General features: G+C 43.3%; 1 protein-coding gene across 8 annotated transcripts in view; it reads left to right on the forward strand.

Annotated features, from left to right (window-relative positions):
- ATG10 (autophagy related 10) overlaps positions 1-20,710 on the forward strand; it is an 861,182-nt gene that overhangs the window by 815,417 nt on the left and 25,055 nt on the right. For all 8 annotated transcript variants that reach the window (XM_044064249.1, XM_044064251.1, XM_044064248.1 and 5 more), the window contains one exon: positions 11,676-11,773. In XM_044064249.1, the coding sequence (XP_043920184.1) occupies positions 11,676-11,773 (98 nt within the window). The remainder of the gene's footprint in view (positions 1-11,675; positions 11,774-20,710) is intronic.

Consider the following 20,710-nt stretch of genomic DNA (forward strand, 5'->3'; position numbering starts at 1 on the left):
CAGGAATGTCACCTAAACAAGGGACTCTCTGTGACCCGGCCAGAGGCGAGTCAGATTTTAACGACAGATGCCTCGGACATTGCTTGGGGAGCTCATCTAAATGGAAAGTGGATACAAGACAAGTGGCCTGCCAGACTACAGCATCTACATATCAACATGAAGGAGATGTTAGCAGTCCAGTTTGCATTAGTGGCTTTCAAGGAGTTACTTCTTCCAGGGCAGGTGTTGATTCTAACAGACAACACAACTGTCATGTGGTACATCAACAAGCAAGGGGGAACACATTCTTATCCTCTATGCAGGCAAGCAATGATTTTATGGGAGACTGCGCTAAGCTTGCAACTAACTCTTCAGGCAAGGTTTCTGCCGGGAGCACAGAACTCCTTAGCAGATGTGTTAAGCAGACAAATCATGGATCCTCACGAGTGGAAACTGGATCTTCATGTATTTCGAAAATTGACAGTGTCATGGGGAACTCCAGACATAGATCTGTTCGCTTCTCCACTAAACCACCAGCTGCCACAGTATTGCACAAAGGGGTTTCATCACACAGCTTGGAAAGTGGATGCTCTGTCTTTCAGTTGGAAAAACCTTCATGTGTATGCCTTTCCTCCTCTGCCTCTTCTTCCAAAGGTACTATTAAAGGTCAGACAAGACAGGCCAAGGATGATTTTGATAGCTCCAGATTGGCCTCGGCAACACTGGTACCCACTACTACGGAGTCTGGTAAGGAAGCCTCCATGGCCTTTACCTCTGATTCCTCATCTGTTGTCTCAGAAGGATGGTCATCTACTCAATGTCAAGCTTCACTCTCTTCATCTAACAGCCTGGCATATTCTGTGTTGAAACACAGCAGGTCTCAACTTCCTCAACAAGTTTTAAATGTGATTATGGAAGCTAGAAGACCTAGTACAAGGAAAGTGTACGCAGACAAATGGAAGAGATTTTTATTTTGGAGTACAGCAAAGAATTTGCAGGTTTCTGAGCCTAATTTGAGTGTGGCTCTTCAATATCTTACTGAGTTATTGGACAAAGGTTTGTCCTTCTCTTCCATTAAGATTCATGCTGCAGCAATTTCAGCTCACTATGATTGTGACCCACCATTGTTTTCGCATCCTTTGTTCAAGCAGTTTCTTAGAGGGGCAAAGAATATAAGACCCCCACGTAGAGCTCCTACTCCTGCCTGGGATCTCAATTTTGTGTTGGACAAACTTACTCTACAACCTTTTGAGCCTGCGGCTACTGCTGAATTAAAATACTTGTCATGGAAGACTGCTTTTCTGTTGGCTATTACTTCTGCAAGAAGGGTGTCTGAGTTGCAGGCCGTTATGGCAGTAGAGCCATTTTTGATTTTCCATAAGGATAGGGTATCATTACGTACTAATCCTTCCTTTATGCCTAAGGTGGTTTCTAGTGTGGCTTTAAACCAAACTATTCATTTGCCTACTTTTTATGCAGACCCCCAAAATAAAGGGGAAAAGATTTTGCACACTTTAGATGCACACAGGCAATTGCGTTATTATTTAAGCAGGACTAAGGATTTCAGGCAGTCTCAGCAGTTGTTTGTTTCTTTTGCTTTGAGTTCACAGGGCAAGCCTGTGTCAAAACAAACTATTTCCAGGTGGATTGGCTTTTGCATTGCATTTTGTTATTCCCATCATGGCAAGGAGATTCCAGCTGGGATTAGGCCTCATTCCACTAGGGCTACTGCCACTTCAACAGCATTTCTAAGGGGTGGCAACTAAGGATATTTTGGAAGCAGCTACTTGGAGTTCAGTGCATACTTTCTCTAAGCATTATCACCTTCCTATCTACTCTAAGTCTAGGGCTGGTTTTGCCACAGCTGTTTTGCAAGGCATGTTGTCAGCTCCTGCTTCTTTATGATTTGCCAGCCTCCCTTACCTCTGCTTTGGGATTCTACCCAATAGTAAGGACTGCAGCAATGGGGAACAAAGAACATAGTACAGTTTTGTACCTACCATAAATGTAGATGTTCGAGGATCCCCATTGCTGCAGTCCAATTTACCCTCCCTCCTTCCCTCTGTGTTTAGGGGTGGTTGTGTAGGTGAGGTTACATGCTTATATTTTTGTATATATTCTTGTATATATTGTACATATTTTTGGTGCAGGTATTTTGGGCCTTGTCTTTTTAGGGTCTTCTGACATCTGGGGCAAGAAAAGACTGAGGATATGACGTCGGTCATGCGCATTAGTACCCTGACGTACTGACGTCAGTCTAATGCGCTCTGACCGACGTCAGCCTTATACTCTGGTATTCGGGCCGACTGGACGCGGACTATACCCAATAGTAAGGACTGCAGCAATGGGGATCCTCGAACATCTACATTTATGGTAGGTACAAAACTGTACTTTTTGAAACGTGAGGAGAATAAGTCTAAGATGGCTTCTCTGTATAGTTTAGAAAAAGCATATTGGAGTCAAGCAGGAATGGAAATCAAACCAGAAGTAGATAAAAATCTGGCAGCAACTGAATGTGCTAAAAAACAAAAGAAAGACTATAAGATGAAGGATCAGATGAGAAGGCAAGAAATGTGGAAAATGCATAAATATAGTTGCAAGCATTGAAATCTTTTGGAACAACCTCATGTTGATCAGGATCGAATGCAGGAATGGTTAAGGAGAGGTGAATTTAAACCAAAATGTGAAAGTTTAATATTGGCGGCCCAAGATAGTGGACTATGTATCTTTGATTTACAAAGTCTATTGAACTTGTGGGAGTAACAAGGAAATGTAGGCTTTGTAAAACAGAATTGGAAACAGTCGCAGATGTCGTTGCTGATGCATTATACTAATGGTAGAAGGATTGCATACTGAAAGGCATAATAATGTGGCAAAACTGTTGCATTGTGGATTGTGCAAACATAATATTGAGGTAGCTGAAAAATACTGGAAACATGAGAAACAAAGCATCATAGAATATGATGAAGTTTATATCACATGGGATCACCCATTACAAAAATTCAAAAAATAGATGTGAGAAAACCAGATATAGTAGTCCATGAAAAGAAGACAGAACTAGCATTGAGCATTGAAACTGCTACACCCAGTGACTATCATGTTTTACATATAGAGCGACATAAAGTTATAAAATACAAGGATTGTAGGCAGAAGCGCGTGCAATGAGGAAGAAGGATACCTAGACAGTTCCAGTATTAGTAGGAGCAATGGGTCTCATAAAAAAAGAATTTACAGTCATACTTAGATATGTTACCGATACATGTAAATCCATATGAATTGCAGGAGGAGTCATTATTGGGCACATTGCTGGTGCTGCAAAGAGCATGTCTGGCTAACATCAAAGACTGAAACAATACTAATTCCATGAACATTAATCTTACTTTCACTTAGAAATGGAGTCCATTCCCGTCGGGTATTAGAAACCCAAAAGACTTGGAGAAATAAAAAAAAAAAGGCAGAGAACTTAACAAGGACATAGGTAATCTTCAAACTCTGGACCCAACCCAGTTCAGATTTGTTAAAAGTAGGTCGTGCCTGCTAAACATGGCTGACATCTTTGAGAAAGTCACCAAGGCCCTGGACAAGGGAAAGACAGTGCACACCACCTGTCTTGTGCTAGCCAAGACATTTGACACAATTCCCGACTCAGGTACTATAGGGAAACTCTCCCAATTGGGAATTAACCCCTGCATTATTAGATGGGTAACCAGCTGGCTCACCGATAGGATACATACTGTTAAAGTGGGTGACTTCACCTTAGCAAAAGGCCAGTCACCAGTGGCATACCACAGGGTTCTGTACTGGGCACCTTACTGTTTGAAATGTATTTCTTAGAAGTCCAGGCAAACTTGGAAGGTTTGTGGCTGACCCAAGTTCGCTGACTGTTGCAAACTGAGAGCAATCACTGAGTCCCACAGTGATGATAATATACTGTAGACAGGGTTAATGCAGACAAATGATTGGTACCAAAGCCACGGATTAAAAGTAAAAGCAAAGAAAATGCATTATTATTCCCTTGGGCAAAGCTGACATCACTGCCAATTACATTATAGACAGCAGCCCCCCTAAGCATAGACACAGTGGTATGTGATCTGGGTACTCAGGTTGATAGCTGTCTGAACTTTGGCCACCATTTATCCACGCTAGTAAGAAAATCCTTCTGTATGGCACATCTTATAAGTAAAGGCATTGCATCCAGATCTAATGATGTTACAATTCCATTATACTCGGCCCTCTTCAGACCAGTAATTGAGTACAATGCTCCCTTTTGCATGTAGCTCACCAGACATCTGCAACAACTGGAGAGACCACAGAGGTTTCTCAATAAGAAATTACAGGGTACACAAAACTAGTATTACACAGAAAGACTAAAAGCCCTGTCATTGTATTCTATTTCCTGCAAGTTGCTAAGGGGAGACCTGTGCCTGGCTTACAGGGCAGTGTCTGATCTGGCCCTAATGGAAATGCTACACATTCGTAAATCAAACTGCAGGAGGGTTACTTGCTCCAGGGATCTTAACATAGCCTCTGACATGAACAGTTCATGTGGAGAGAGAGGTGCATCTTCCAGAGATTGACACTCTTCTGGAACGAGCTTCCACTTCATGTGAAACAGAGCTCCTCCCTGACCCTCTTAAAACACAACCTAGATCAGTGGATGGGTGACCACAAATTCATTCCTGCAGTTGTGCCCATGTCTCTCCTGGAACCTCTGCGAACTTCACACAACTAACTACCGACAATTGGGGCAACTCAGGATATAAGGGCTCTAGGGCCATTAGCCTAGTAATTTCCTATGAATGTATGAAGACATTATAAAGACATGCGTCTGGAGTGTTTCTCCCCAGGCCTCCGCTGAAAATTGGCTTTGTTCCAAGTTGGACTTTCCGGTTAACAAATATTAAATAAATAATAATAAAAATAAATAAATAACTACAGATCCTGAGAAATGGAAATTTTTGAACAAAGTTGTAAGTAAATAATCTGTTCTTCATTCCCATAGAGTAAGAAAATGCAAATCAATATAACCCTAGATGTCCTTCATGGATGCATCTGCAGTCATAACAAGTGGGTTGTCCTGTCGTCAGGCAGCCCTGCAGTCGGCCGGATTCCAAAGTCCGGGTCCGGCTTCGGCTGATGTCGCACTCCACCCGACGTCATCTCTGTTGGTCTTCGGGTATAAAAGCATCAGCCGACGCCATTTTCCTCAGTCTTTCTTGCCGCGTGGCGCCCGAAGCAGAAGCTGTTCGCAAGTGCCGGTCGGTCGGATCCAGAGATTACTTCTACCGAATACTACTTCCAAGACTTCTAAAGCTTAGTACCCCGTTGGGGACTCTTTCTTGCCTCAGCCGATGTCAGAAAAAGTTAACAATTGTTTAACCTGTGGGAAACAAATACCTCATAAAGATTTCCACTCACTGTCTGCCTTGTTTAGGCCCAGCCCACGACGTAGCAGCCTGTTCGGCCTGTGCCTCCTTCAACCGACGAACGCTTAGGCGTCGGTCGGAGTTTGCAGAACAGTTTTTCGGTACTGATTTTGCGTACATTATGCCGTCGGATCCTCCGACTACCCAATCTTCCAAAAAACGCAAAGATAAAGACCGACACTCGCGGTCCGCGGTTTCGGCCGAAACCACAGTAAAGCAAACCGCGAGTGTCTCGGTTTCGGCCGAAACCGAGAAAACTGATCAAAGTACAGCTGAACCTATTCTTACAACTGAGGCCCCTGCTACAACTCTTGAATCGACCTCAGAAATTTTACCCACTACGGTGGTTGACTTATCAGACACCATCCCTTGGATGTCTCTACCCCAGCACGTGGTGCTGCTAGGCCTCCAGCAGCCATGTCCATTAAGGCCTTCGCCAGGGCTAAAGCAGCCAAGACTACTAAATCAGTGCCTGTTAAACCCCCACATCCAGGCCCTCTTCTAGTTCTCAAATGCTTTCTTTGGCAGAAGATTTAATTTCTTTAATTAGATGATCTCAATCTCACCCAGACAGGGCCTCTCAGCCCCAGAGAAGAGACCTAGGGCAGAGCCCCTGAGCCAGTGTCTTCTGATGATTCTGCTGATGAATCAGACATTACTGACCAGCCAGAGGCTCCCTTCTCCAATTTTGAAGATTCTGATGCTGAAGAATCCATTCCAGCTGCTTCCCCACCAGAAGAATTCTCCTTTGGGAAACCTTGCATGCCATGCGAGAACAGTTCCAATGGCAGCAACAGGATTTTTCAGACTCCAGAAAAAGACTTAGGACCTTTCTGCACCTTCCACAGCACAGGCCCTTAGCTATACCTCCTGTTCTCTCTGTGGTGGATGATGCTTTCAATGATGTTTGCTCCGCTCCAGATTCTTTACCCCAGCCCCTGCCAAACCAGACAGATTTTACAGGGTGCCAGATACTCATCACCACCTTTACAAGGCCCCACTTGCAGACCCAGAAACTATATCCCAGGGTCCCAAGGCAGTAGCCGCGACCACAGCTAAAAACCCTATTCCTTCTGAAAGGGAAGCAAGGTCATTAGACAGATGGGGTAAAAAGGTCTACACTTCAGCTACTTTCTCAGCTAGAGCTTTAAACTGTCAGTTTCACATGATACAATACCAAGAGTTTATGCTTGATCAGTTAACTAAAAAACTAACCACTGATGAATCTCTTGATAAGAAATATGTATTAGAGATGGTAAATAACATACAACAGGTTAGCAACCATTCCTTAAAATGTGGCTATGATGCACTGGAGGCTTCATTTAGATCAGCCATGACAGGCACAGTGATAAGAAGGCATGCATGGCTAAAGGAACAAGCTTTCATGTTAAAGCTAAGTTGCTAGATGCTCCTATGGACAAGACAAGTTTGTTTGGTACACCTGCCCAGCAGGTTATGAAGAAAATGGAAGAAAAGGCAAAATCTGTTCAAACTGTTAAAGATTTCTTGCAGGTTCAACCCCCAAGGTTTAGCAGGAACTGGCCTGCCAAAAATTGGTCCTTTCCTGACTCCACAAAATTTCAAAGGGGCAGGAATAGACGTTCCAGAGGCAGAAACCAATCCAGAGGAGGTGCCTACAGAGGACGACAGTGGCAAGGTAACAACAGAGGCACAGACGCAGCCACTGCCACTACATCAGCACAACCACAGTGACTTAATCCTAACTCCGCCTACCAGGGAACAAATAGCAGCTCCTCTAGGCGGAAAGTTAACCTTATTTTCAAAGAACTGGCACTACATAACAAAAGACAAGTGGATTTTACAAACCATAGATCAAGGTTACGGTTTCACTTCCACACTTTACCAGTCAAAGAGGAATGCCAAATCTACCTCCAAATCAAAAAACAGAGGCTCTACGCCAGATAATGGAGTTAGCAAACATGAGAGCTGTGGAAAGAGTGCCAACAGCAGAACAAGGAAAGGGGTTCTATTCCAGACTATTCCTAGTTCCAAGAAAGGAAAAAAGTTGGAGACCAATTCTCGACCTGTCCACCTTAAATACATACATCATTGTCCCAAAATTCAAAATGCTGACCCTACAGCAACTTCTTCCCATGCTGGGCAAGGAGTCTTGGCTGGTAACTCTAGATCTCAAGGAGGCATACCTGCACGTCCCCATTCGACCAATCTGCAGAAGATACCTCAGATTTCTTGCAGGATCAGAGCACTATCAATTCTCAGCATTGCCCTTTGGCTTATCTACTGCACCCAGAGTATTCACAAAATGCCTGGCATCAGTAATCGCCCATTGCAGACTACAGGGAATTCAGATTTACCCATACCTGGACGACTGCCTACTACAAGGGACAACAAAAGCAAGCTGACAACAGATTTACAAAGGGTCATTTACTTGCTACAAGGACTGGGATACACAGTCAATTTACAAAAGTCAAGGCTGATACCATCCCAAACAAGGACATTCTTGGGCGCGGAATTGGACACAGTACAACAAATGGCATTCCTGACTACAGAAAAACAAAAGAACTTCCTCTTTACTTCTTGGCACTAACAAAACTGAACGAGTTAACAGCAAGAAAATTTCTGCAGGCCTTGGGCTTCATGGCATCATGCATAATCTTGGTCCCATTTGCCAGACTACATATGAGGAAACTACAGTGGTACCTAAAGAATTTATGGTCCCAACACAGACACAGTCTAGAAACAGAAATCCCACTAATTCCATGCTTAAAACAGGAGTTCCTATGGTGGGCTCAGGCATGCCAGTCAAACCCAGGCCTACCCTTTCGCAGATGTCAACCAAGCCAGACCATCACAACAGACGCTTCAGACCTAGGATGGGGCCCACATGCTGGACAAATGCGTGCAAGGATTGTGGACACAGGATCAACTTCACCTGCACATCAATCTAAAAGAAATGCTGGCAGTAAAACTGGCAATCCAAAAGTTCAAACCATTCCTCAAAGAGGGCCAGTTGATGATAAGGACAGACAACACCACAGTCATGTGGTACATCAACAAACAAGGAGGCACTCATTCATACCCCTATGCAGAATGACCTTGGAGCTGTGGACCCTGGCACTCAGCTACAACATTCAGTTACAGGCAATGTTTGTACCGGGAAAGACAATACTCTAGCAGACATATTAAGCAGAACCACTGGATGCCCACGAATGGAAGCTGCACCGGACATCTTCAAGACCATCTCAAAGAAATGGGGAATGCCACAGACAGACCTATTCGCATCACCTCTCAATCACCAGCTCAAAAAATTCTGCACAAGGACATTCCACCCACTAGCATGGAAAGTGGACTCACTCTCCTTCAACTGGAAAGGCCTAACAGCATATGCATTCCCACCTCTTCCTTTGATACACAAGGTACTACTAAAAATCAAGGAAGAACGTCCAAGGATAATCCTGATAGCCCCAAACTGGCCAAGACAACACTGGTACCCACTACTGAAGAGCATGTCTCAGAACAATATGTGGCCAATACCCCTGATGCCTTTGATGTTAACTCAGAACAACTACAGCATCATACATCCAAACCTAAAAACGCTGCAACTGACTGCATGGAACATCACATAGCAGCAGCTAATCCAGAACTTTCCCAAAGAGTTAAAGACATTATTCTTGAAGCACGCAGACCTTCAACAAGAAGGAACTATGCTGGAAAATGGAAAAGGTTTGTCATTTGGAGTACCGAAAGAGGAAAAGATGTCAAACATAGATATGCCTAACATTCTGGAGTATCTGGCCGAACTTCTTCATTCAGGCCTGTCCTACTCCTCCATCAAGATACATGCATCAGCTATTTCAGCAGAATACAGCTTTGATCCACCTGTTTTTTCGCACCCTTTGCTCAGGCAGTTCCTCAGAGGAATCAAGAATGTAAAACCTCCAAGGAAACCACCATTACCAGCCTGGGATTTAAACTTTGTGCTAGAAAAGTTGACACTATCACCCTTTGAACCAGCAGCAACAGCAGACCTACAACACCTGTCATGGAAAACTGCCTTCCTACTGGCAATTACTTCAGCAAGGAGGGTTTCAGAACTACAGGCCTTAATGGCAGTGCAACCCTTCCTAATCTTCCACCAAGATAGAGTGTCCATGAGAACTAATCCTACATTTATGCCCAAGGTGGTATCCAGAGTATCTTTAAACCAGGCAATCCACCTACCTACCTTCTTTCCCAACCCACAAAACAGAGGGAAAGAATACTGCATACCTTGGATGTACATAGACAGCTACGCTACTACTTGGACAGAACAAAAATAGCAGAAAGACTGACCAACTTTTTGTAGCCTATGCAACAGGAAGGGAAGGAAAAGCTATTTCCAAACAGACAATCTCCAAATGGATAGGAAATTGCATACGATACTGTTACTCCTTCCATGGAAAACCAATTCCACAGAACATAAGACCTCATTCTACAAGGGCAACAGCCACTACCACAGCCTTCTTACGAGGAGTGGCAACCAAAGACATTATTGAGGCGGCTACTTGGACCTCCGTGCATACATTTGCCAAGCATTATAATTTGCCTCTATATTCCAGATCCCGAGCAGGGTTTGCCACTGCTGTACTGCAAGGGATCCTAAACACACCATAATCTACTTTTATCCTCCTCCCTAGTTGGCTATGGTATTCTACCCACTTGTTATGACTGCAGATGCATCCATGAAGGACATAGTACAGTTTTGTACCTACCATAAATGTAGATGTCCGAACTGGATAGCATCTGCAGTCAGGATTACCCTCCCTCCTTCCCCTCTGTGGTACTCCTAGGGTGTTTACCCTCCTAATAGCTAGCTGTTGGGGAGTCTTTTATGGTGTATTTGTTTGTATATATGTACATATATGCTTATTGTTGTGTTTACCTCTATCTATTTGGAAACATTGGCATCTATCCAAATTTTAGCCTGCAAGAGGGCTACTGGCATCTGGGGCAAGAAACACTGAGGAAAATGGCGTCGGCTGATGCTTTTATACCCGAAGACCAACAGAGATGACGTCGGGTGGAGTGCGACATCAGCCGAAGCCGGACCCGGACTTTGGAATCCGGCCGACTGCAGGGCTGCCTGACGACAGGACAACCCACTTGTTATGACTGCAGATGCTATCCAGTTCGGACATCTACATTTATGGTAGGTACAAAACTGTACTTTTGCACAACACATTAACAATGGGATATATATTATTTTTGAAAATGCTGATGTAAAGAAGAGGGCAAATTTGGACGTCCGCAGTGGTGCAGCGGTTAGCATTGTCACCTCACAGCAAGAGGCTCTCTGGTTCGATCTTCAGCTGGGGTGTCTTCTGTGTGGACTCTGCATGTCCTCCCTGTGGTCGTGTGTTCCTCTGGGTGCTCCGGTTTCCTCCCACATCCCCAAAGACATGCTGCAAGTGGATTGGACATGCAAAAATTGGCCCTAGGTGTGAGTGCTTGCGTTTGTGTGCCTTCTGTGGAAGGTTGGGTGCCGGGCTAGCAACTCGACACCGCAAAACTTCACTGCCAGTCATGAGCAGACAAGGTGATCCGCTGTGCCTACCCCTAACCGAGAAAAGCCAAGAGAGAGAGTCTAATTTCAAATGTAATTGTAGATATTTCTGAGTACATTTTATTTTGTTTTTCTTAAGTTATTTATATTCGGTTTCCAAACTTGCTTTTGTTATTTTAACGTCCCAGGTCTGTACTTCTGAGACACACAAGAGATCTTCTTCTAGTCTACAGTAGTGACTTTAGTGGATCGGAGACCTGTTGATAGTGAGACAACAATCTTCTTGCATTTGTGACCTTAGACATGGCAATATTAGTATGTGCACATGGATAACCCATCAGGTTTGTCCTGCTGCAAGACATACAGCTTCCTTTTGTAGACGAGTAACAGCAGCAGTGACTTAGCCTACCCTCCGGTCATCTGGCCTTTTTACCATTAGTACTGCTTTTTTTTGTTACTCCCAGAAAACTGGCCATGTTCCCCAACTTGTGTAATATGTGGAACTTAAGGCAAAACCTCAAAACCTGGTACAGCTGAACTAATCAGAATTTGTATTTTTAATATAGCTAAATAATACGGTAGCTTGATGTACAATAAATATGTGATAGAATGTTACCTAAAACCTGCTTTTAGTACTATGGACAAGAATCTGTTAGAAATTTGAAATGAAAAATTACCATCTCACTGCCTTAGCGATTCAGCTGATGAATCTTATTTTTAATAGCAAAAACTGTTTTCTTCCTTAGGAACATCCTTTGCTTGGGCAACCATTCTTTGTACTTCACCCGTGCAGGACTGCCAAATTTATGAGTGCCATCTTTCCTAAAGCGCAGCAGAGTAAATGGTACGTAATGTTCTCTTAAGTAATGAGCACAGACAATATTGCATTTTTTTTTAAATTTCTGCAAGTCTTTTGGGTTTCTAATACTATTACAGGAATGGACCCCATTCTTAAGTCGAAGTATGATTAAAGTTCATGAAATTAGTATTGTTTCAATCTTTGATGTCAGCCAGAAGTACTCTTCGCAGCACCGGAAATGTGCCCAATAATGACTCCTCCTGCAATTTGTATGGAGTTACATGTATTGGTAACGTATCTAAATACGATTGTAGATTCTTTTTTATAAGACCCGTTGCTCCTACTACTTTTGGAATTGTGAGGGTATCTTTCTTCCACACATTCTCATTTCTGCCTACAGATCCTGATATTTTTTTACTTTATATCTCTCTCTACGCAAGACACTGTAGTCACTGGGTATAGCGATTTCAATGATCAATACTACTTTTGTCTTCTTTTCATGGACAACTATATCTGGTTTTCTCGCATCTGTCTTTAGAATTGTTGGTAATGGATGATCCCATGTGATGTAGACTTCATCATTTTCTACAAGGCTTTGTGGCTCATGTTCCCAGTATTTTTCTTATTGTATTTGTTGTATTGCTTCCAGCATTATAATGTTTGCACAATCCCCAGTGCAACAGGCTTGACACATTATTATGCCTTTCAGTATACAGTCCTTCTGCCATTATTATATCACAACAAGCAACAAGGTGTGCAGCTGTTTCCAGTTCTGTTGTAGAAAACAAACATTTGCTTGTTTCTCCCACATATTCAATGAACTTTGTAAACCACTGTGTACGTAGTCCACAGTCTCGGGCCGACAGTATTAACCTTTCATATTTTGGTTTGAATTCACCTCTCCTTAACCATTTCAGCGTTCAGTCCTGATCAACATGAGGTTGTTCAAGGAGTTTTCTATACTTACAACTATATTTATGCATATTTCACATTTCTTCCCTTCTCATCTGATCCTTCACCTTATATTCTTTCTGTCTTGTGTTTTTTGGTGCATTCAGATGCTGCTTGATTTTTATCTACTTCCTGCTTGATGCCGATATGCTTCTGCTAGACTAAGCAGGGAAATCATCTTAGATTTATTCTCCTCATGTTTCAAAAAACTTTCACTATGTTTGGGTCTTGTGAGGTCAGCAAATATGTATGCAGTCCCACGATTGTGGATATATACATGTAATCAATTTTAAGGAGGCCCATATTGCCTTTGGAATGGGAAATATATAATCTTGGCATGCAGTGATTTTTATAAATCATTTGGTGAGCATGAAGCATCCTTCTTTTTTTCTTGCCTAATCTGTCCAACACCTTTTGGGGCCAGTCAGTCACTCCAAAACTGTAAGTTACGACAGGAAGAGCAATTTGGTTTATAGCTTGAATGTTGTTCCTAGATGTCAGTGCTGTTTTCAGGATTAATTTAAGTCTACTAAAATATTCATTACCAAGTTTTATTCACATTTGTTCATGTTTTATTGTTGATGCTTCATCAACTCCCATATATTTATACACTCCCGCTCAAGATGTTCATCGTGTTTCACTGTTGCAGTCATCACTGTAGGGTTCTTCCTGCTGGCAGGCAGTCCTCGGTCGGCCAGAATCCCACAGTCTGGGTCCGGCATCGGCTGTTCAGTCATGCTCCCTGATATCAGAGCGCCAGGAGTACAAAGCTGCCAGCCGACGCCATGTTCTCCAGTCTTTCTTGCCGTGCGGTGAAAGCAGTTCGCAAGTGCCGGTCGGCTGACTCCTGATATTTTTTCGTGCTTCAGTCCGAAGAATTACTTCTTCTTCTCAAAGCTAAGTACCCCGTTGGGGAAACTTTTTTCTTGCTCCAGTCCGATGTCAGAAAAAGTTAATAATTGCATTTCTTGTGGGAAGCAAATACCTCATAAGGATTTCCATTCTTAATGTATTCCTTGTTTAGGCCCTGACCACGATGTAGCTAGTTGTCGGTTTTGTGCTAGATTTAACCAATGTACGATTAAGCGGAGGTACGATTTTGCTTTTCACTACTTTGGTAGGTGATTTAATTATAAAATGTCGTCGGGCACGCTTCCGACTACCGGAGTTCACAAATGACGCAAGGATAAGGACAGGCCTCCGAGGTCCAAATCAGATGGCGTTACTCAACCAGAGCCAGCTTCAGGTTCGGCCGTCGTCAGTGAGGCGCTTTTGCAGCCCCTGTCGTCAGCCATTTCAGAACCGATAGCCAAAACGGACTCCCACGAGGAGCCAACTAGGCCTTTGAGCACTCCAGCTGCAGGACCTTCGGACAATGCTCCCTCTGATGGTTCCGGAGCCGCTGTGCAGGTACTGGCTTCCGAGGGGGTTTTCGGGCCTACACAGCTTCTGATAAAGGCAAAACCCTGGACAAAGACAAAGACTCCTTCTAAATCTAAGACACCGGCCCAGGCCTCTTCTGATCCGGGACCCAAATCACAGAAACAATTACTTAAAATGGCGGAGGACTTGCTAACCATGATTAGGGGTTCACATCCCCCTCCAGACAAAAGGCCAAGGCAAGAGTTGGATTATGAATCTTCTGATCAGGCATCTATTTCTTCAGTGTCTTCCTCTGAACAGGAATATTCTTTCCCTCCTTATGAGGATTCTGATGCTGAGGAATCTATTCCATCAGCTTCTCCCCCTGAGGATTTTTCTTTTGGGGAAACTTTACATGACATGAGGGAACATTTTCACTGGGAGGGACAGGAGTACTCGGAATCTAAAAGAAGGCTCAGGGATTTCCTTCTTCTTACCCAACATAGACCCCTGGCTATTCCTCCTATTTTGGATATTGTGGATGATGCTTTTTCTGAGGCTAATTTAACTCCTGACTCCTTTCCTCCAGCCCCTGCTAAGCCCGACAGATATTACAGGGTCCCTGACTCCCACCAGTTCCTTTGCAAAAATCCTACTGCTGATCCAGAAACCATTTCTCAGGGTCCTAAGGGGGTTAAGGCTGCCTCTGCTAAAAATCCTATTCCGACAGATAAGGATTCCAGAGCTTTGGAGAGATGGGGCAAAACAAGTGTATACTTCTGCTACTTTATCGATTAGGGCTTTAAATTGCCAATTTTATATGCTAAGATATCAGCAATTTCTACTGTCTGTTATGAAACAAAAGTTAGGTACCATTTCTGCTTGTGCAGATAGTAAGGAATTACATGATTTGATGCATGCTACTGAACAAGTGGGGAAGCATGGTTTACACTGTGGTTTTGATGCCTTGGAGGCTTCTTGCAGGGCGACTGCCTCTGGCACAGTCATTAGAAGACCTGCTTGGTTAAAGGAACAAAACTTACCTGATCAAGTGAAAGCAAAGTTACTGGATGCTCCTGTTCAGCATAATGTTTTGTTTGGGCCTAAGGCTGAAGAGGTGATAAAGAAAATGGAGGATAAGGCAAAATCCATGCAAACGGTTAAGGATTTCTTACAAGTTCAGCCCCCTAGATTTAGCAGAAATTGGCCAACAAAAAGTTGGTCTTTTCCCAGCTCGGACAGGTCTCAGAGGGGTAGATATAGGCACACCAGAGGGAGGCCTCAAACACAGACCTCTTACAGACCTAGACAATGGAGTGCTTCCACCTCCAGGGGTGGAGAGGACAGACCTCAATCATATAGAAAACAGGCTCAATGACTCCCCCTGCATGGCTCCAGGAACTTCTCTCCTGGATGCCCCTCTAGGAGGAAAACTCTCTTTTTCAACAAAATTGGACTTACATAACCCAAGACAAGTGGGTTCTGGATGTAGTTTCAAGAGGTTACAAATTCCACTTTCATACCTTGCCAAGACCAAATGGATGGCCAGACCTACCAAAACACCAATGGTCCGAGGCATTAAACCAAATGGGATCCCCCTCATGGCTATGAGGGCCATAGAACTGTTTCCACAATCAGAGACGGGGCAGGGTTTTTACTCAAGGCTCTTTCTAGTTCCCAGAAAGCAAAACTCATGGAGACCCATCCTGGATCTGTCAGTCTTAAATACTTTCCTGGAGATACCAACGTTCAAAATGCTTACTCTGCAGCAGCTCCTGCCAATGTTGAGCAAAAATGCATGGGTGGTGACATTGGATTTAAAGGAGGCTTACCTACACATCCCTATCAGACAGGAGTGCAGAAACTACCTCCGGTTCAAGGCCGGCTCGAAACATTACCAATTCTCTGCGCTGCCCTTTGGCTTGTCTACTGCACCCAGGGTCTTCACCAAGTGCCTGGCACCAGTAGTAGCTTATTGCAGACTCAAGGGTATTCAAATTTACCCTTATCTGGACGACTGCCTTATTCATACAGACAGCAAGGATGTTTTACTCCAGCACCTGGAATTTGTTCAAAATCTTTTCAAGTACCTGGGATTCACTGTAAACATAAAAAAGTCAAATTTGACCTCCACACAACCGATAACTTTTCTGGGTGCTCTTTTAAACACAACAACCCAGATGGCATTCCTGACATCCGAAAAACAAATACAGCTGGCTTCCACTTTCAAAACCTTGGCTTCTATAACTCAGCTAACTGCAAGGAAATTCCTGCAGGCTTTGGGTTACATGGCCTCCTGCATCCTTCTCATACCAAATGCAAGACTACATATGAGAAAAATACAATGGTACCTAAAAAGTGTATGGTCCCAGCATTGCCACAGTCTAGACACACAGATTGCTGTCTTGCCTTGCCTACAAAAGGAATTCCATTGGTGGACCATGGTATGTCTTCACAACAAAGGCAAAGCCTTCAGTCTACCTCCAGCCAGCCAAGTGTTAACCACGGATGCCTCGGATTACGCATGGGGAGCCCACTTGCAAGGAAAGGGTCTGCAAGGTTTTTGGACAGAGGATCAGAAGCACCTACATATCAATTTAAAAGAGATGTTAGCTGTTCAGAATGCCCTCTTGGCTTTCAGGGATCTTCTACAACCAGGACAACTACTGATACGAACAGACAACACCACAGTTATGTGGTACATAAACAAGCAGGGGGGCTCACATTCCTACCCCCTTTGCAGACTAGCCATGACTCTATGGAACACAGCACTAGCTTGCAAAGTGGATCTACAAGCTCAGTTCCTGCCAGGGAAACAAAATACTTTGGCAGACAGCCTGAGCAGGAACCTGTCAGACCCACACGAGTGGATGCTAGACACCCACATATTCAAGACGATTACAGAAGCCTGGGGCTGCCCGGACATAGATCTATTTGCATCCCCCTCAATCACCAGTTACAGATTTCTTGCACAAGGACTTTTCACAAGCTAGCATGGAAAGTGGATACACTATCATTCAGTTGGAAAAACCTCAAGGGGTATGCCTTTCCACCACTACCTCTTCTACCACGGGTGTTATTAAAGATCAAGCAGGACAAGCCCAAGATGATGATTCTACTGGCCCCAAATTGGCCTCGTCAATTCTGGTACTCAACACTGAAGAATCTATCTCAGGAACCACCTTGGATTTTGCCTCAGATTCCCAATCTATTGTCCCAACACCAGGGCCAGGTTCTGCACTCTCATGTCAAAACTCTCAGCCTGGCAGCCTGGCGAATTCAGGATCTATGATTGATCCTCCCCTTCCCAAAAAGGTCATGGATGTTATCTTAGAAGCCAGACGGCCTAGCACTAGAAAATCTTATGCAGGCAAATGGAAGAGATTATGCACCTGGATGCATGCTCAGGATTCGGATCCTTTCATTCCTAATATCCCTCAGATTTTGCTTTACCTAACAGACATGCTACATAAGGGTTTATTGTTCTCCTCCATAAAAATTCATGCCTCAGCTATCTCTGCACATTACAATACAGACCCTCCACTCTTTTCGCATCCACTTCTGAAACAATATCTACGAGGAGCAAAGAATTTAAGGCCCCCTAGGACACCACCCATACCTGCCTGGGACCTCAACTATGTTCTGGAAAAACTCACTCTGCCTCCTTTTGAGCCTGCTGCCACAACTGATATTAAGTATTTATCATGGAAGACAGCTATCCTACTGGCTTTGACTTCAACCAGGAGAGTCTCGGAGCTACAAGCTCTCATGGCTGTGGAACCTTATATTATTTTTCATCAAGACAGGGTGTCTTTTAGGACTAATCCTACTTTCATGCCTAAAGTGGTTTCCAAAGTGGCTTTAAATCAAACTATTCACCTGCCAACTTTTTTCACTAATCCACAAAATAAGGGGGAAAGGATCTTGCATTCCTTGGATGTACACAGACAGCTTTGTTTTTACCTGGACAGAACCAAGGATATCAGGAAAACAGAGCAACTGTTTGTTTCTTATGCAGCAAACTCCCAAGGCAAAGCCATTTCAAAACAGACCATTTCTAAATGGATTGCGCATGGAATCAGATTTTGTTATTCTCATCATGGAAAGCAAATCCCAGGAAAAATTAGGACTCACTCTACCAGAGCTGCTGCTACTTCAGCTGCCTTTTTCAGGGGAGTACCTACCAAAGATATTTTGGAAGCTGCAACTTGGAGTTCAGTGCATACTTTCTCTAAGCACTATAATCTCCCTCTTTACTCTAAGTCTAGGGCAGGCTTTCCTTCTGCAGTCTTGCAGGGCCTTCTAGCCTCCCCTTCTTCTCTATAACCACCACCCCTTATCTCAGCTTTGGGATTCAACCCTACAGTGATGACTGCAACAATGAAACACGATGAACATAGTACAGTTGTGTACACTTACCATAAATGTAGATGTTCGAGTGTCTTCACTGTTGCAGTCTGCTACCCTCCCTCCTGTCCCCTCTTATACTTTCACTAGTGTGCTTACCTACTTCACCTTTCTTCTGAGGTGTATTTGCTACAGGCTATGGGGTTTGTGGTATGTTATTTTTTGGTTTTTACTATTGGCCTTCATTTTTAGGCACCTGACATCTGGTGCAAGAAAAACTGGAGAACATGGCGTCGGCTGGCAGCTTTGTACTCCTGGCGCTCTGACGTCAGGGAGCATGACTGAACAGCCGACGTCGGACCCAGACTTTGGGATTTTGGCCGACCGAGGACTGCCTGCCGGCAGGAAGAGCCCTACAGTGATGACTGCAACAGTGAAGACACTCGAACATCTACATTTATGGTAAGTGTACACAACTGTACTTTCTGTTCTTTATTTATTTTTTATTTATTTACATTTGTTTACCAGGAGGGTCCGTCTGGGCCAGAGCTAGCCCTTTTTCAGCGGAGGCCTGGGGAAAAAAGCTCCACCGATACAAAGTTGTACTCGTACAAAAGACAGTTTGAGGAATACATTTGGTTAACATTGTAAACATTAGACTGCATAAATCTAAAAAAAAAAAAAAAAAACAGAACAAAAACAAAGATCTGTATAACAAAATGAATACATGCTGCTGTTAAATAGACATGCGGGAAGTGGCAAGGTTAAGGAAATACGTTTTGACGTAAGGAAATTGGTGTACATTTGAACCTAAAAGAGAGAAGGAAGAAAGGAATGATATTGCTGAGCAGATATAAAAAAATATATCAGTATCAAGAAGGGAGAGAAATAGAGAAAGAAGGAAGGAATTATACTGCAGAGGGGGCGAAAGAGAGAAGGAAAGGAGGGAATGATACTGCAGAGCAGATAGAAGAAAGATGTCAGCAGCTCTGTCAGCAGCTCTGAGGGAGAAGAAATAGTATGGGGAAGGAGATCCTAGATATAGAAAAGGGAAGTGAGCAGGTGAAAGAGGAGAGCTAGTGAAAGGTGCGTGCAAAAATGCTAATCAGGCCTGTCCTTGAGGTGATCCCTTAGAAGTTGTTTTCATTTAGAAGAATTGTTTGTGCTAAGTTTGTGTTAAAGTATGTCATTCCAGGCTTTGGCAGTTTTGTGAGCATATAGGGAATCTCAAAACTGTTATTTGACTTGCTGACTTTCAGAAGCAATTTGTTTGAAGATCATAGAGTTCTGCTGCTAGAATAGGGCTGAACTAGGTTGCTAATAGACACTATTGAGGGTGAAACACAATGGAATGAGTTAGTAGTAGCTGGTTATAGGCTAATAAATTAGGTAGTTCTAACCAGTTAAGTTTATGTAGAATGGAACAGTGATGGGTTCTTACAGGTGGACTGGAGGCAAATGTGGCTACTTTGCAGTAACAGGATTCTAATCTGATTAACTCACATTTTCTTAAGTTAGTAAAGATGGGAGAGGTGTATAAGAGGGTGGATAGAAGGTGAGTTGTATTGATAGCATATCTGGTGGAATCTGTTAGGAAGGGCTTGATTCTGTAGAGTGAGCCAAGTTTAAGGTGTACTTTCTTGATAACTAGGGCTAGATGTTTTATCAAATTTGAGATCCTTGTCTATGGTGACTCCTGATAGCTTAGTAGAGTCAACTGGCTCGATGCAGGTGGTTATTAGATGAGTAAATTGTGAAAGAAGTGGGATCAAAAGATTTTTTGCTGTAGGAGAAAAGTATTAGTTTTGTTTTTCAAGGATTAAGAATCAGTTGTGAATTACTAAGGAATTTTTCTATGCCCTGGAAGGATTTTTGTTTTTTTTGGTGAGAAGAATAGGTAGGGATGGAGCTGAGCATGTAAGGGAGGAGTCATATGCATACTGTACTAAGGTAGCATGTTGGGTAGCAGAGTTTAATCTATTTGTGAAAATGGTGAAAAGAAGAGGACCGAGAATAGACCCGAGGTACACTGACATAGATAGGTAGAGAAGAAGGTAGTTCATTTTGCCATCTAACCGCTTCTTGGCAGTTAGTTAAGTAAGTTGAGTGAGAGAGGTTAAGGGAGGCTAGCTCATGGATACATTTTTTTTGTGGGAGACCATATCAAAGGTCTTAGATAAGTTGAGAAATATTGAGGAGGCAAGTAGTACGTTGTTCCTGTGTTGGTTCACTGTGTTTATGAAACTGATTATGGCAGTTGTAATGCTGTCTTTTAGGCGGAAGCCATGTTGCATTGGAGGTAGGAGGTTATTTTTCAGGAGA

This window comes from Protopterus annectens, chromosome 2.part2, assembly GCF_019279795.1.
Source record: "Protopterus annectens isolate FY-2018-M chromosome 2.part2, PAN1.0, whole genome shotgun sequence".
In the NCBI taxonomy this organism is placed as follows: domain Eukaryota; kingdom Metazoa; phylum Chordata; order Ceratodontiformes; family Protopteridae; genus Protopterus; species Protopterus annectens.